Below are 16,683 nucleotides of genomic sequence, written 5' to 3' on the forward strand. Positions count from 1 at the left end.
GAAGATCTCTTTGCATTTTTCCTTTTCGCTGAGGTGACTTTTGTAAATATCCATTTCAGTTTGCTGAAGCTTCTCGTCACCGGACAAATTTTTCACTTTCTCACATAAAGAACACTTGTCCTTTTTAGGTAAATGAAAACCCAAGTTGAAAGTCGTATTAAATATTTTTCTAAAAATATTCAGACTCACAATGTTACTATGCCCAGATTCATCTAATGAATTAACATTTTCAATGTATATTTTATACACAGTTTTCACATTACGCAAATCGGCAGGAAGATATCTTTTCGAAGATTTATTTCGACAGTAGTGAGATGGAACAGCGGGCAATTGTGTAATAAACTTTATTACCATGTCCTTTTTTTCTTGGTCCGTTTTATTGGATGGTCCGTTTTATTGGATGGTTCGTGCTTTCCTCTCATATCGGTTTTAGAAAAATTATTTTCTAAAATATTATTGCATGCATGCCTGATAGTCATTTGCCCGATGTCAAGAGTTGTCAAAATAAATTGCTGACAGACTTGAACTCTTTTCTTGTTCCAATTTATGAAATATTTATATGATGTGTTTCTTCTGCTATCATTTTTAGCCCTTTTTCTTTTGATTGGCTGTTTGTTTATACACAAAAAAAGCCAGTCCCTCTGCCGCTGGTTGCTGGCCATGCCCCAATAAAATGCATGTATGTTAGGGCGATCTTCTTCACTGAATTGAATGGCACAATTGTTGCCACATTTTTTATTTAGACACGGATTTGGTTTAACACTTTTGTGCTGTCCAGTACATTTTTCTCCTCTCCTTCGCACTCTCTTTGGGACTAATTTTGATTTCCTTAACCCAGCATATCCAACAGATAAATGTGGATCACTAACACTCCCAGAAAGTAAGCTTTCATCGCTCATTTCTGCATCATCTGAATCAGGCTTCCAAGATTCTTCAGATGGTTCGAAATCTAAACATAATTCAGTATCGGAGAATTGAACAATTGGACTTAAATGTGCTGCTGCTGAAGTTTTCCCATCACAAACATCTATTTTCTGATTATGGGGCTCCTCGTCAATACATAAAATTGTTCTTAAATTATTATCGGGGGGTTCCAGAATGTCCATCGAATCACTTTCGCTATCAGTGTAATCTACTAGACGAACAGTAGTCAAAGGTTTCGGTAATGTAGGTGACTTTCTTGAATCACTATCTATCTTTGGCAGAATAATCGGTGAACCTGAAGAGGTATTGGCTATAGACTGTAATGCTATTTCTACCATCTTACGCGTTGGAGTTTGTGGAGCCATCTGCACAAGAAAAGTATTTTGTATTAGTTTACTTCATAACACAATGACATTTTACCCCTTAAACGCACAGTGCGTAGTAGGTAGCAGTAATTATATTAATATTATAAAACTTATTATGCTAATATTTAAATACGTAACGTTAAATTAAACAGATTTACCGGTCATCCGATGGACGCTAACTGACAAAACTGGAACATTCTCTACCGTTCGGCGTAAGAACGTAACCGACCATATTGTCGCTTACGCTATCAAATGACGTCGGTTGCGCTGTTTTGCTCATCTACAAGATTTGTAAGGAAGTTCATACGCTAAAAGGCACAGGTACCAAAAAAGCGTCAGGCGTAAGATAGAACTGTTATATTTTTGTAGCATACGTATTAGGTAAAATTGAACGGCTTTCGTTAAAAATCGTAATTTGACAAAAAACGTCGCTTACGCTGTTCTGCCGATTATGGCTCGATATTTAAAAAATGGAACACAATATGATGGAAAAATATAAACGAAAGTACATACTTAACTACCTTCAATACACGTCATAGAGTACCGAAGGTAAGTGTTCAATTTTGCAGGCTACCGACATCTGTAGTCTAGAAATTTGAAGTTACTACGTTTAACCAAAATGGTGTGAGTCCTTGCTTAGAAAATAGTGTCAATTTGGTCGGTATAGCAGGTTTCATTTTTACTGCTAGACATCACGATGACAAATGTTTTATTTACATGTGGTGGTTTTTTGAAGTCTTTAAAAAGGCTCGCATTATGTGTTTTTTCGTTACTTTCTCAACAATAACTCGATAATAAACAAGCTCATAAGTCAGAGCGATCGTAGCAGTGTTATTCGCACAGTTCTTTATAAATATTATACCTGTTTCAATAGTTTGAAATAAATGTAAAGTTGTGTTAAGAAAACCAGTTTTTATTCAAAAAGGATCACCCCCAATTTTTAACATTTGGTCCTTCAACCGGATTACGATCAGGAGATTGTATGTAAAAAAAACAAAGAACCAGCAGCCAAAAGGATACAAAATTGATTGAAACTGGAAATCATTAAGGAAAGTGGACCACATCGCAAATCTGAGATAAGTATTCAGTGCTTTCCTTCCTATCATCCATTTTATGTTTATTCAGGTCTCATGTAATTTAAACGAGATTAATCTTAAATAGAGTCAATATTATAAATAAAATCACTACCCACTTGAAAATAAGAATATAATATTATTGAATAGTGTTCTCAAATAGTATTGTCAAGATTGTCGTGGTATTCTTTCAAACGGGTGTTTGCTAAAATAAAATAATTGTCAACCGATATTAACAAAATATAATTAAAAATGGAAAATATGAAGTCATTAATAAACAAACGCGGCGTAATCAAAGGAAAACTAACCCGATTCGCGGATTCCTTAAATGCATTGTCGGTAAATGAAATTAAATTAAGATATGAGCGGGTGAAATCATTGTTAGATGAATTCGAAGCAGTTCAACAGAAAATTGAAATGTTACCGGATTCAGACGAAATTGAAAATTATAGTCAACGAGAAGCTTTCGAAAACCAATATTTCTCAGTTTTGGCAACGGCCAAAGGTGCGATCGAATCCGTCGATCAAAGTAAGGTGGAAATTAAACTACCCAACCTCCAATTACGGGAATTTCATGGCGATCAGAAAAATTGGGTTAATTTCGTCGAAACCTTCAAGACTTTAGTCCATAACAATAGAAATTTAAGCAACGTACAAAAATTCTTTTATTTGCAATCAACTTTAAAGGGAAACGCATTAAAGATAATTGCTAATCTAGAAATTTCTGAATTAAATTACATTTCCGCTTGGGAATTATTAAATGAACGTTATGCAAATTTAAGAACTACCGTTCATAAACACATCCAAGCTCTATTTTCATTAAAAGACATGAAACAAGAAGAGCCTGTAGCATTGAGGTATCTAATTGATGAAACAAACGTTAGTTTAAAGGCATTACAAAATATCGGGGTCAAGGTAGATCAATGGGATCCATTGGTTATTTATATAATATCAAATAAATTAGACGCAGCTACCCGAAAAAATTGGGAACAATATATATTACAAGACGAATTACCGACGTTAAAGGAATTCTTAAAATGTTTATCCGCTAGAGCCCAAGTATTGGAACTGATGAACGCTTCTGAGAAAAAATTTTCTAGCTTACATAAAACACAACTAGGCAACAATAATTGCAAAAAAGATTCATCAGTATTTTTAGCAGTAAAGGCTAACAACTGCATTTATTGTAACGAGAAAGGTCACCATATTTATTATTGTAAAAAATTTCTAAAATTAAAATTACATGAGAGGATTGATGCTACGAAATCAATCCAAGCTTGTTTTAAATGTTTAAAGGTGGGTCACCAGGCACAGAGTTGCAAGGCAACCTTTTCTTGCAGGCGTTGTGGCAAAGATAATCACAACACCTTGCTACACAATGAGGTACCTCTGCGGGAGGCCTCCAATATGGATGCTGATAACGAGGTTTCAGTATCGAATTTTTCTGCATCGGATAAAGCAGAAAAAATAATATTATTGTCAACTGCCAACATAGGAGTTGTGGGTAGTAACAATAAAATTTTTAAAGCCCGCATTCTGATTGATTCAGGGGCCCAGTCAAATTTTATGAGAGCAGAATTTGCTAATAAATTAAATTTACCATGTGAATTGATAAACAAACCCGTTTCTGGGATCCATAATAACATCACTCACATAAAAAAGAGAATTTCAGTGGAGATGAATTCGCTTCATACTGATTATAAAAGTGAAATATCATGTCTGATTTTACAGGAGATTACAACAAATTTACCACAAGTGACAATGGCGAAAAAAGACTTCAAGTTACCACGAGGATTGGAGCTAGCTGACCCGAACTTCAATATAGCTGCACCCATCGACATCCTGTTGGGCGCGGAGAGCTTTTGGGAAATCCTAACCAACGATAGATTGAAACTCGAATCGGGACCAACACTTCAACGTACGCAACTGGGATGGATCATATCAGGACCAATCCACATGTACCCAAAGCAAAGGCCTGTATCAGACTGTTGTAATTTATCTATAAATAAAATAAGTCATCAAATAGAAAAATTTTGGAAATTGGAGGAGATTAATCCCACTAAGATTCTAAATCATGAAGAAAAGGCTTGTGAAGCCAGTTTTGCTAGTACTCATACTAGACAAGACGACGGTAGATACGTAGTAAGTTTACCGCGTCGAGCATGCATTGATCAGCTGAGAAGTTCATTGCTCACTGCTGAAAAAAGATTTAAAAATTTAGAAAGAAAATTTGTGTCAAATCCCGAATTGAAGACACAATATATACAATTCATGCGTGAATATGAGGAATTAGGTCATATGGAGGTGTGTGACCAGTCAAAGGGGGATCGTGAATCCTATTTTTTACCTCATCACGCTGTAATAAAAGAATCAAGCACTACTACTAAAGTGAGGGTCGTTTTTGACGGCTCCGCCAAAACTTCAAATGGAATTTCTCTCAATGACGCCTTGATGACAGGACCTGTTATACAAAAGGACTTATACACCCAACTACTGCATTTCAGGAAACATCAAGTAGTACTGACGGCTGACATCGAGAAGATGTACCGCCAGATTAACGTGTGTGAAGCGGACCGTGACCTGCAGAAGATAGTGTGGCGCGAGTCGCCGCAGGAGGTGCTCAAGCATTACCGTCTGAAGACAGTCACATATGGTCTGGGGCCTTCCTCTTTCTTAGCCACTAGAAGTCTACGGCAAATTGGTATGGATAACAATATAAATTTTCCTAGAGCTAGTCAGGTCATAGAAAATGACTTCTATATGGATGACTTGTTAACCGGAGGAGATGACATGGAATCCTGTAGAGAGTTAAAAGAGCAATTAATCAACATCTTTTTGTCTGCAGGGATGACCTTGAGGAAATGGAGGTCCAATGTCTTGGAGTTGTCAGCCGAGTCGGGCCAAGCTAAGATTGCCGAATCAGGCAATTCTGAAAAAATTATTACTGACAATCCAAAGACTGAGAAAATATTAGGATTAATATGGAATAATGAATCTGATTATTTTTCTTATGTAATAATGAAACCATCGAGTCGAACCGAGAGTAAAAGACAGATATTATCTTGCATCGCATCAACCTTCGATCCATTAGGTCTTCTAGGACCGATTATAATTGTAGCCAAATTGATAATGCAGAAGTTATGGCAGTCTAAAGCAGCGTGGGATGATCCATTGCCTAATGAAATATTAGCACCCTGGAGGTCCTACCTTCAAGAATTAATTCAACTAAATGTGTTGAAAATACCAAGAAAAATTATTTGCAGGCAATCTACATATCTACAACTACACGGTTTTTGCGACTCATCTGAGAAAGCTTACGGAGCCTGCGTTTACATGGTGTCAGTGGACCATGTCGGTAAGCGGCATTCACATTTAATAACGTCCAAATCAAGAGTGGCGCCATTGAAGTGTATTTCCCTGCCCAAGTTGGAGCTTTGTAGTGCTGTGCTACTGGCTAAATTAATTAAAAACGTAAAACAAGCGTTAAATATAGTGGAGATCGACACACATTATTGGTGTGACTCCATGATAACGTTGTGCTGGCTGAAAGGTCAACCTACGAGATGGGCTACTTTCGTTGCAAACCGAGTAGCTGAAATACAAGAACTTAGTGATCCAGATCTATGGAGACATGTATCATCAGCCGACAATGCAGCAGATATACTTTCAAGAGGAACCACTACAGATAAATTGATAAATTCTGCAATATGGTGGAATGGACCAAGTTGGTTGACCGAGGGAGTCAACGCTTGGCCTATATCAAATATTTCGTGTTCAAACCCTCCGGAACTCAAAGGCAAAAATATTCTATTATCCACAGATATTCAAGAATGGGAGATATTTGAAAAATTCTCATCATTTATTAAATTGAAAAGAGTTACTGCGTATGTATTGCGATTTGTCAATAACTGCAGAAGTGTTAAGGGTAAAATTTCAGACAATTTAAGTGTGGCTGAATTGGAATCAGGCTTGAAATGTCTATTGAGATCAGCTCAAATACACGCCTTTCAAAAGGAATTGAAAGAATTAAAAAACCATGGCATCGTCAACAAGAAAAGTAATTTAAAATCTCTTAATCCCTTCTTACATGATGGTCTAATATATGTAGGCGGTAGGTTGAATTTGGCTACACATTTATCTTACCAACAAAAACACCCAATTATCTTGCCGGCTAAACATAAGCTAACTGAATTGATAATACGTCACTACCATTATGTAAACCTACACGCAGGACCTCAAGCTTTGTTAGCTGAAATACGATTAAAATTTTGGCCCATCTTTGGTAAAAATACTATTAAAAAGATATTACATAAATGTGTTGTATGTTTTAGATGTCGTCCCCGAACCGGTCATCAAATCATGGGAAATTTGCCACCCGAAAGAATTACGCCGAGTCGTCCTTTCGCTATCACCGGAATAGATTACGCCGGACCAATTCTGATTAAAAGTGGGACGCTGAGGAAGGCTTCCCTCGCAAAATCGTATTTATGTATCTTTATTTGCTTCTCAACCAAGGCTGTTCACTTGGAATTAGTTTCGGATTTATCTAGCAATGCTTTTTTGAACAGTTTAAAAAGGTTTATATCCCGTAGGGGACAACCTGAAAAGATCTTTTCCGACAATGCTAGTAATTTTAAAGGAGCTAGCAGCAGGCTCAAAGAGCTGTACACCAGCTTGAGGGAAAACAACGACAATATTCAAAATTATTTAGTGAACAGAGGTATTGAGTGGAAGTTCATAACCCCTCGAGCCCCTAATCAGGGAGGTTTGTGGGAAGCAGCAGTAAAATCAGCAAAATTCCATTTATATAGAATCACTAACAATTCTTCATTAACATTTGAACTCTTATATACCTTAATTTGTCAGATTGAGGCCTGTTTGAACTCCCGTCCATTAACTTCCTTATCCGACGACATCCATGATTACCAACCTCTTACCCCAAACCATTTCCTTATAGGCACTGAATCCTGTATCATTCCTGAGAGAGACGTCCGGGCGATACCGGACAACAGACTAACTCAATATCAGAGGATCAGTTCGCTAATTCAATCTTTTTGGTCTAGATGGAAGCAAGATTACCTGATGGAACTACAAAAGAGAACTAAATGGCAGACCAGCACTCAACGGGCACTGCAAAAAGACGATCTGGTGATTTTAAAGGAAGATCATTTACCTCCACCTTTATGGAAAATGGCCCGAATTCTGCATACACACCCTGGAGCGGATGGAGTAGTACGAGTTGTTACCCTAAAAACACCTCAAGGAGTCTTTGTGAGGCCCATCACAAAGATATGTCTGATGCCCCTGGATTCAGACACTAAACCTGTAATTGACGTCCCAGACCTTACCAAGGATTGATTATGTACATTACACTATGATGCTTATCTTCTCGACTCCACCTTGGATGGATCAAGCAGAAGACCTGAGAAGAAAGAAGAAAAAAAAAGGAACAATAATTGTGTTGTGTTCAGTGTGAACTATATTATTTGTGTTATTGAACTATTTAAATATGTAAAAATTAGTATGCAGACGTGTGTAATTTAGTCATTTTTGAATTTTTTTTGGTTATTTAATAGGATTAATAATTTTCTAGTTATCTTTAGTTTATTAATAGAGTAATTCAACAGCATTTATACAGTTAAATTTATAAGTTTACCAGCAGGGCATAAAAAAAAGGGGGTTTTATTTTGTTAATTTCTGCTATTTTGAATTATTTTGTTAGTATTTTTGTGGTATATTTAGATTAAGAATTTTTAGTTTATTCTGTTTGGTTTATAGTTTATTTTTAAATAGATTATCATTCAAAAATTTAGTGCAATTTTTGAATCCCGCCCCCTGGCAATATGTTCAATTTTGCAGGCTACCGACATCTGTAGTCTAGAAATTTGAAGTTACTACGTTTAACCAAAATGGTGTGAGTCCTTGCTTAGAAAATAGTGTCAATTTGGTCGGTATAGCAGGTTTCATTTTTACTGCTAGACATCACGATGACAAATGTTTTATTTACATGTGGTGGTTTTTTGAAGTCTTTAAAAAGGCTCGCATTATGTGTTTTTTCGTTACTTTCTCAACAATAACTCGATAATAAACAAGCTCATAAGTCAGAGCGATCGTAGCAGTGTTATTCGCACAGTTCTTTATAAATATTATACCTGTTTCAATAGTTTGAAATAAATGTAAAGTTGTGTTAAGAAAACCAGTTTTTATTCAAAAAGGATCACCCCCAATTTTTAACAGTAAGTACTGAAGGTAAGTACTGTAGGTAAGTACTGAAGGTAAGTACTGAAGGTAGGTACTGTGATAGTGCCTTTTGGCAGGGTCTCTATATATTTATTTACCTTTGTTGGCCGCTTCCCACGCCACCTCGAAGGTCCATCGATTTTCCTGATTGGCTGCCTGCCCGCGGTCCAGATATGCTCGTAGTTCATGACTGGAATCCACGCGGTAGAACCGCTTGTTCGCACGATCTCGAGACATGGTGAGATCTGAAAGATGAAGATAAAACAAAGGTAAATTTTTTTATACAGAAAACAATAAAAACAATAATAGATTTTCAGATTGGCCATATTGCTTCTCACTGTATAAAAGTGGAGAGCAGGTTTCTAATGATTTGTAAGAAATAAGTTTAATCTTGTTAATATGCTGAAGTTATTTGACATCTCTGTCAATTGACACTTGCAAATTTTTCTAACAATTATCATTATCAAATCAGTCAACACCAGGCCTGCCGTTTTCATTTCACAATTTGTTTGAGAGACATACATGTAAACATTAACTGTAGATATTTAGTAGTTTGAAAAAGAATGGAAATGTGGTAGAGACCCAAAATTGTAAATCTTGGTAGCAATTCCCAAGTCTTACACAGTCCACAAATATCTTTTTTTTCACCAGTGCCAGTGGTCACTAATGTCATAGTTAAATTTTTCAATTTCACGCGTTCTTAAATACCTATACATTTGCCGGGCGAGTGATAATGCTGGCAACACTGCAAATATTCATCATAAAAATATTAATTATTAATAATTATTTTTTCATTATTTTTTTTTACATTACAAAATTTAATTTGTCATCTTTTACTTTTTCATTAGTTTGGTCACTGGTTAGATTTGGCTTGATGAGTATCAATATATAATTTGTCGCGCATTGTGCACATCTAACCTAAATATTAAAATTTTCACATCACCATCATAAAAATATGTGCGAGGAAAAGCTTAGTGTGTTGTTTTTGATAGGTGTGAAAGAAAACAGAAAAAGTCAACCACACATACAAACTCAAATGCGAATAGACCCAATCATTGTATCATCGATAAACTTTCGACATAATGGTCAAGGCCGTTAAGAACTCCAGAATGCAGTGCAGACTTATTTGGAATTTTCATGATAAACCTTGTGGGCGGAGTTTGGAGTTGTTTATTAATATTGAATATTACCTTCAAAAAGATTTTATCAAGATGGATGGCATGGAAAGGCAATTTTATTAGAAACAGAAAGAGACTGTTTAAGATATTATAATATTTTTAAAACATAATATGCTATTGTTATGATAAAAGCGAGAATAACAGTCAAGTGAATGTTTTTACATTCTAAAGTCGGGTCTCCAGCGACCAAATGTTTTCAAAACATCGGACAAAAACCAAAACATTGGGCTGGGGTCACAATATTTTTTTGTTTTCCATCAGTCACGGAAAGCCAAAACATTGTGGGCCCTGCCCCAATGTTTCATATTTGCACAAATATTTGGTTCAATGCTTGTGGAAACATTGTAGCTGAAGACGCGGCAAGGCAAACATAAAAATAATAATAACATAGAGTTCAAATTCCTGAAATACTGAAATAATATTATGGTGTTGGATTATGTAAATTTATTGTAAAACACGTCTATGTACTACCAACAAAAATTTAAAAGTTTGAAATCTAACAACTAACTAACTAACTAACCATCACGCCGTTTCCCCGCAGGGGTAGGCAGAGAGGACGGACCGCCAAACAACTCGGTCTTGGCACACACTCCTTGCCTCATTCACATTCATACATCGTCTCATACATACTCTTCTATTATTCTGACTCTTGACATGGCCCGACTCGAGTATCTGATTCACTTGATCGTGCCATGTCTTCCTCGGGCGTCCCCGACTTCTGCTACCATTCACATTTGCATCATATATCCTCCTTACACTCCTGTCTTCGCTCATTCGCTCTACATGCCCAAACCATCTAAGCGTCCCTTTCTTAATCTTACTCATTACGCTTACATCAGCCTTGCACTCTTTGCGGATCTCCACATTCCTCACACGATCAAACATGGTTTTACCACACATACGCCTCAGGGATCTCATTTCAACAGCATTTAATCTACTTTCATCCTTTCTTTGCCAGTTCCATGCCTCACTTCCATACATCAAGGTAGGTACCAGCACTCCGTTGTGGACTGCTAACTTCGCTTCTTTGGACAATTTTTTGTTAGCGCCTACGGCGTTTAGTCCTCCATTAACGGAATTACCTGCATTTACCCTTCTTTCGATATCTCTGTCAGCCTTCCCATCTCTCGTAAACATACTTCCTAAATACACAAACTCATCCACCTGCTCCAAGTATTCCCCATTCACAATTATATTGCACACTGTTTTCGTACTCTCTCTTTCAAACACCATTACTTTAGACTTACTTACATTCATCATTAACTCATTCTTCATGCATACTTCGTTCATCCTAGACACAAGAGACTGTAGATCATCTATACTATTAGCAATCAGCACCGCATCATCAGCATACAACAGGCAACATACTTTCAAATTATTCAAATTCGCGCCCAATCCCACCTCTTTCAATTCTTGCATACAATTATCCATGTATAGATTGAATAACCACGGTGACATTACGCAGCCTTGTTTAACACCTTTTGTGATATCAAACCACCCCGTAAAACCACCGTTTACCCTAACACATGCAACGCTTCCCTCATACAGAGACGCAATTGCCTGAATCAGATTCGTATTCACTCCATACTTGGACAACACCTTCCATAGCTTTTTCCTGTCGACTCGGTCGTATGCTTTTTGTAAATCTACAAAGGCACAGAAAAGTTTCTGGTTTTTTGCCAGAAACTTCTCAGTGAGCATACGCAATGAGAAGATCTGGTCCATGCACCCCCTTCCACTCATGAAAGCACCTTGCACATCCCATATTTTATCCTTTGTTTCCTTTCTTACTCTTTCAATCAAAATTCTACCATACAGCTTGCCAACTGAACTAAGCAGGCTAATAGCCCTATGATTCCCACATTCCATACGTGACCCTTTACCTTTGTATAATGGCATGATCACAGCCCTTCTCCAATCTAAAGGCGTGTAACCTTCCTTTAAACATTGGTTAAAAAGATTGCACAACCATGTGAGAATTACACGGCTACCTCCTTTAAAATATTCAGCAGCAATATTGTCAAACCCAACAGCCTTACCATTCTTCATACATTTAATCGAGCTTTCTATCTCATCCATGCTAATTTCGGTAACATTCACTCCATCGTCATTCATATCTGATTCGCCACTGGAATCACTGTCATTCACTTCGCTTTCGAAGACTTCCTCGAAATAATTCATCCATCTCTCTTTTATTTTTTCCTCATTCGTCAACATTTTTCCATCTTTTGATTTTATCACTTTCATGCTTCCGTTTTCTGGGCCACTCCGGGACCTTTTGACTTCTTTCCAAAACAACTTAATGTTTTCTTGGAAATGGTTTGTCATTTTCATTCCTTCTTCCTCTTCCAGGCGTTTCTTTCGTTCTTTCACTCCAACTCTTACTTTTTTCTTACATTCCTTATATACTTCTTTCGCTCGATACTTCTCTTCGCTGGAAGCACTGCCAGCCGCAATCAGACACAACCATGCTTTCTTCTTTTCTGAGACCAGTGCTTTAATCTCATCATCCCACCATGCATCACCTTTCTTCCTACCTTGCGTACTTATTCCACAAACCTCCCTAGCAGATTCACAAAGACACACTTTTATGTGGTTCCATGTTTCGTCTATGCTTAGACCATCCATTTCCTTCGCATTCAATCTTATCTCTGCACAATTCACATACTTACTTCTCACATTATCGTTTTGCAGTTTTTCTATTTTGACTCTTGTCGGAGCTGGTACCGTTTTCACTTTAGAGCGCCAACCGCGAAAGAGGTTTACTCTCGACACTACAAGAAAGTGGTCAGTTTCGACCTCAGCCCCTCTGAAAACTCTTGTGTCCTCGGTAACAGCTCTCAACCTAGAGTCAATTACTACAAAATCAATAATTGACCTCTCATTTCCTCTTTCCCACGTATATTGGTGGATACCTTTATGATCGAAGAAAGTATTCGACACAAACAGGTTCCACTCTAAACATACTTCAAGCATTCTGTTCCCGTTGTCATTCGTTCTTTTATCCCCAAACATACCTAAGACCGAATCAAATCCGTCACGTCTAATTCCCACCCACCCATTCAAATCGCCTGCCATTATAATCCTTTCGTTCATATTTTTTAGTCTCATTACAACATTCACACCAGTCCAAAAATCATCTTTCACTTCATCGCTTTCAGAATTAACAGGGGCGTAGCAAATAACAAGAAACACCCTTGTCAAACCGATTTTAAATCTGATCCACATTATTCTCGGACTTACACATTCATACTGCAACATACATTCAATCATTCTGGGAGACAGTAGCGCTGCAACACCTTGACAAGCCCTCTCCGTATCTGGTCTCCCAGACCAAATGACGAGCCTATCATTATGCTGCATTGTACCGCTACCTTTTTTCATACTCTCTGTTATACAAAGTACGTCCAAACATTTGCTCACCATAGTATCACACAGTTCGTTCATCTTTCTTTCCATTCCTCCTCTAATGTTCCATGTACCAATTCGACATTGATCACGTTCCGTCCTCCTCTTTGCGCCACCGAAGGGTTGGCGATGTGATGGATAGCGAACCTCATCGACATCTTTGTCGGCCATTCCCTTCCAAGTACTACTTAAACATCTTAATTATACAACTTATCATATCGTTACACACATAAAACAAATAATACATATTTATACGCTTAATATAACATTTAACTTAACAAATAAACTACCACTAAAAATAGTTATTTTATCACTATATAATTGTTTTAAAACACTCCATGTAGACAGCAAACCAAGGAGCGCGGGTTCATTCCGATTTCATCCTTCATTTCCGATGTCATTATTCCACGCGCGGAAGGGCACGAGCGGTGGGGAGCGGAGGTTGCGGCAGGGGTTGCATGAGTCGCCAAATGACTCTTTTCTTGTGCGGGTTCAGGGTAGATTCCGAGAAACGATGATTCTGTGGCCTAAGCAATGTCATATGGCCCACATTCTATAACGGCACTGAATAAGCACTGTATGCGTCGGACAGCGGGGTTTGCAGTATTGGTGCGGGTGGACGAGGGGCAAGGGGCAAGGGCCGAAGGGATGATCACATCTGGTGAATGTTCAAAGCACTGATCTCGTATTATAGGCACAGGAATTCACACATCTTAGGATTAACAAAATTATTTGTCACCTTTTCTTAAAGTCGTTTTACGTCCACACTGGTCACAGTAAAATTAGTTTTTAGTACACTTAAGCAACTTAAAGGTCGGGCTCTCGGAGCAGCCTGACGCGTTTTGGTCGGTCTCGTCTTTCTTCGACAATTACAAGTGAAATTTCATATATTCCGCCCTTAAAAGTGTCAATAAATGTTCCTTTGAAATCTAAATGGAACTAAAATTTTTTCATTACTATGGCAACATCCAATGGATCCAAATTTGAGGTTATGATAACTTCAGAAGTTTTACATTTATTTATTGGACAATTTGTATAGCGCCGCTTTTGTGAGATATCACCTCAGGGGCGCTTTACAGTTGATGCAGGTATTACAAAAAATATAAATATTACAAAAATAAACTGAATTTATTGCACATAAAAATTGCATAACTCAATTCAAGTTTTTTTAATTAACTGTCAGGGTAGGCAGAGAGGATGGACCACCACAAAACTCAGTGTGGCACAAACTCCTTGCTTTGTTCCCATTTGTACATATTCTTCTAATATTCTGAAACTTCACATAGCCCCCTTGGTCGAGGGTAAGGCTATCAACTGGTAATCCAGAGGTCGCGGGTTTAAATCCCAATGTGTGCAAGTAAACTTTATTTGATAGATTTGTGTTATTTCAAATTATCATTTAAAAATAAGGTAATTATTCGGAATTGCTGGACAAGGATTATATGAAATATTTTTAAATAAAACCTTCTGATTTACCTTAATTACTATAAGAGGAATCTGACTGCATTTGGGATATTTTTAATTTTACTATTTTAATTTTTAATTACGTAAATCGAAAATTCACTTTCGTTGTATGCCTCAAACAAACCCCAATAGGGGATGTCAGTTTCACTGGCTCCACATGGTTGGGAGCAGTTGTGACTCTTGTGCGGTATTCACATAAATAAATGGCCCGACTCAAGTATTTGATTCACATGAATGTGTCTTGTCTTCCTCAGATACCCCCAACTTCTGCTACCATTGATTTTCGCGTAACATTTTCTCCTTACACTACTTACTTCATTCATCCCATCCAGATCCCCAAACCATTTAAGCATCCCTTTATTAATCCTATTAATAACACTTTTAACATGGTCATACATTGTTTTACCACACATATGCCTCAGAGATCTCATTTCTACAGCATTTAGTCTACTTCATCCTTCCTCTGCCCGTTCCATGACTCAGTGCTAAGTCATGTATGATCAGGGTTGATATAAGCACTATATTGTGGACTGCTAGCTTCGCTTCTTTGGGCTATTTTATATTAGCCCCAAACTAAGTGTTAGATAAAGGATTTATATCAAGGTGTGTTCTTCTAATCGATTTATATCTATGGTTTCAGTGTGTGGCACCTCCAGTATTTACTCAATTAAAGATTGTGTATTGGCCAAATTTCTAACACTGGAATTATGACACACTGCGGTTTCCTAACCTGAGAACTAGAACAGAACCTGGGAAGGAGTTCATTCCATGTACGGCAGTTCATTCCTTGTACGAGAGCCGAGAGCATTGATCCACCTCTGGACTGACGGACGACGGATCTGCAATTTACCAAATAACGCCATGATCTGGATTCTTGGAGAATTTGGCAATCGTAAATCAACTTCCTATCCTGGACACTGGTGGGCTTTTTGGCTTGGAGCCATGGTTAACTTGGCCGCTCTCACTCTGGAGGTTAATCTAATTTTTGGAAATTCAGCCGAATTGGATTACTGATTGCCAAGCTGTTCAACAACTACGCTTCAGCCGTTATCACACCATACTATTACCCAAAGCAAGCCCCTTTGCCAGACAGTTAATATATATATTTTTTATAAAATCATAACATTCTTTCCGTTGTCTTCAAAGCATTAGTGAACATTTTGATTTTCAGTTTATTTTATTTGTTGCCAATCTTATCCCGTGGTAGCATGTATTCAGTCCTCCAACTAATCTAAACTACTTTGTGTATTTTTTTTCATATGTTTTAAATTGATGATTATTATTCTTTTAATTTTATCATCAGTGTGTATTTGGAAGCCAATAGCTGATAAGACTCTGTGCAATCTTTTCATGATAAACAGGGCTTAGACACCGAAAACATGGCACCATAGTATTTTTATCTTGTTGTGCAATATAATATAATACTAATAAGCTATTGTTATTTCATCCATACAATACTAAAAAATAATACATTATCAAGTTTATCTTTATTCAATAAAATTACTGGTTATACTACCGTGGCTTGACTGTGATTTGGATTTTTTTTTAAATTAACTCTGATTAACTTACACACGATCTTGAGGAAAATAATTTCCCTTCTAATATTTGGGAATGCTAACGGACTGCCCATTTCTGCATAGATTCAAGGGACTCTTTCTTTGCAGCTCCGGACCAGTGGCGGCTCATGACTTTTGAGTATGATTGATTTTGCTTAGTCCAAAAGGATTATTAACTTATTAACGAAAATATTGTTTTTTTGCGCTGCACTGATTTCCTGAAAATCTTCAAACAAAAAAAAAGAATTTTCAAAATAAAAAACGTTTTCGGCTACAACAACAGCAATAATGCCATTTTTTTATATTAGCACTCTAGTCTATATTAGCACACCACTTGTGTGCGAGCGGGTGCAAATATAATTTCTTTCAATCGAAAAAAAATTATTACAGTTTATTTAATTATTATTAGGCATAAAAACATAACTTTTAGAAAAATACTAAAAAACCAGATATATTATTAAATTTCTTAGGCCTT

The 16,683-nt window shown here is 37.1% G+C and overlaps 2 protein-coding genes across 11 annotated transcripts in view; one reads left to right on the forward strand and one right to left on the reverse strand.

The window, feature by feature from the left end:
- Glys (glycogen [starch] synthase) overlaps positions 1–16,683 on the reverse strand; it is a 75,418-nt gene that overhangs the window by 55,133 nt on the left and 3,602 nt on the right. For all 8 annotated transcript variants that reach the window (XM_089647788.1, XM_089647786.1, XM_089647787.1 and 5 more), the window contains one exon: positions 8,701–8,847. In XM_089647788.1, coding sequence (XP_089503914.1) covers positions 8,701–8,839 — 139 coding nt within the window. In that variant the 5' untranslated portion in view covers positions 8,840–8,847. The remainder of the gene's footprint in view (positions 1–8,700; positions 8,848–16,683) is intronic.
- LOC149410638 (uncharacterized) lies at positions 4,535–8,503 on the forward strand. Of its 3 annotated transcripts, none has more exons than XM_089648449.1 (2): positions 4,535–6,419; positions 6,694–8,503. In XM_089648449.1, exons 1-2 carry the CDS (start codon positions 4,634–4,636, stop codon positions 6,780–6,782), a joined length of 1,875 nt encoding a protein of 624 aa, XP_089504575.1. In that variant the 5' UTR covers positions 4,535–4,633; the 3' UTR covers positions 6,783–8,503. The 3 variants fall into 3 exon arrangements, 2 of the variants coding, with proteins under 2 accessions (XP_089504575.1, XP_089504576.1); XM_089648450.1 differs by having other exon boundaries at positions 4,535–5,063; positions 7,426–8,503; XR_016305004.1 differs by having other exon boundaries at positions 6,296–6,851; positions 7,426–8,503.

This window comes from Hesperophylax consimilis, chromosome 27 (assembly GCF_061612785.1).
Source record: "Hesperophylax consimilis isolate HC1 chromosome 27, BYU_Hcon_1.0, whole genome shotgun sequence".
Taxonomy (NCBI): Eukaryota; Metazoa; Arthropoda; class Insecta; order Trichoptera; family Limnephilidae; genus Hesperophylax; species Hesperophylax consimilis.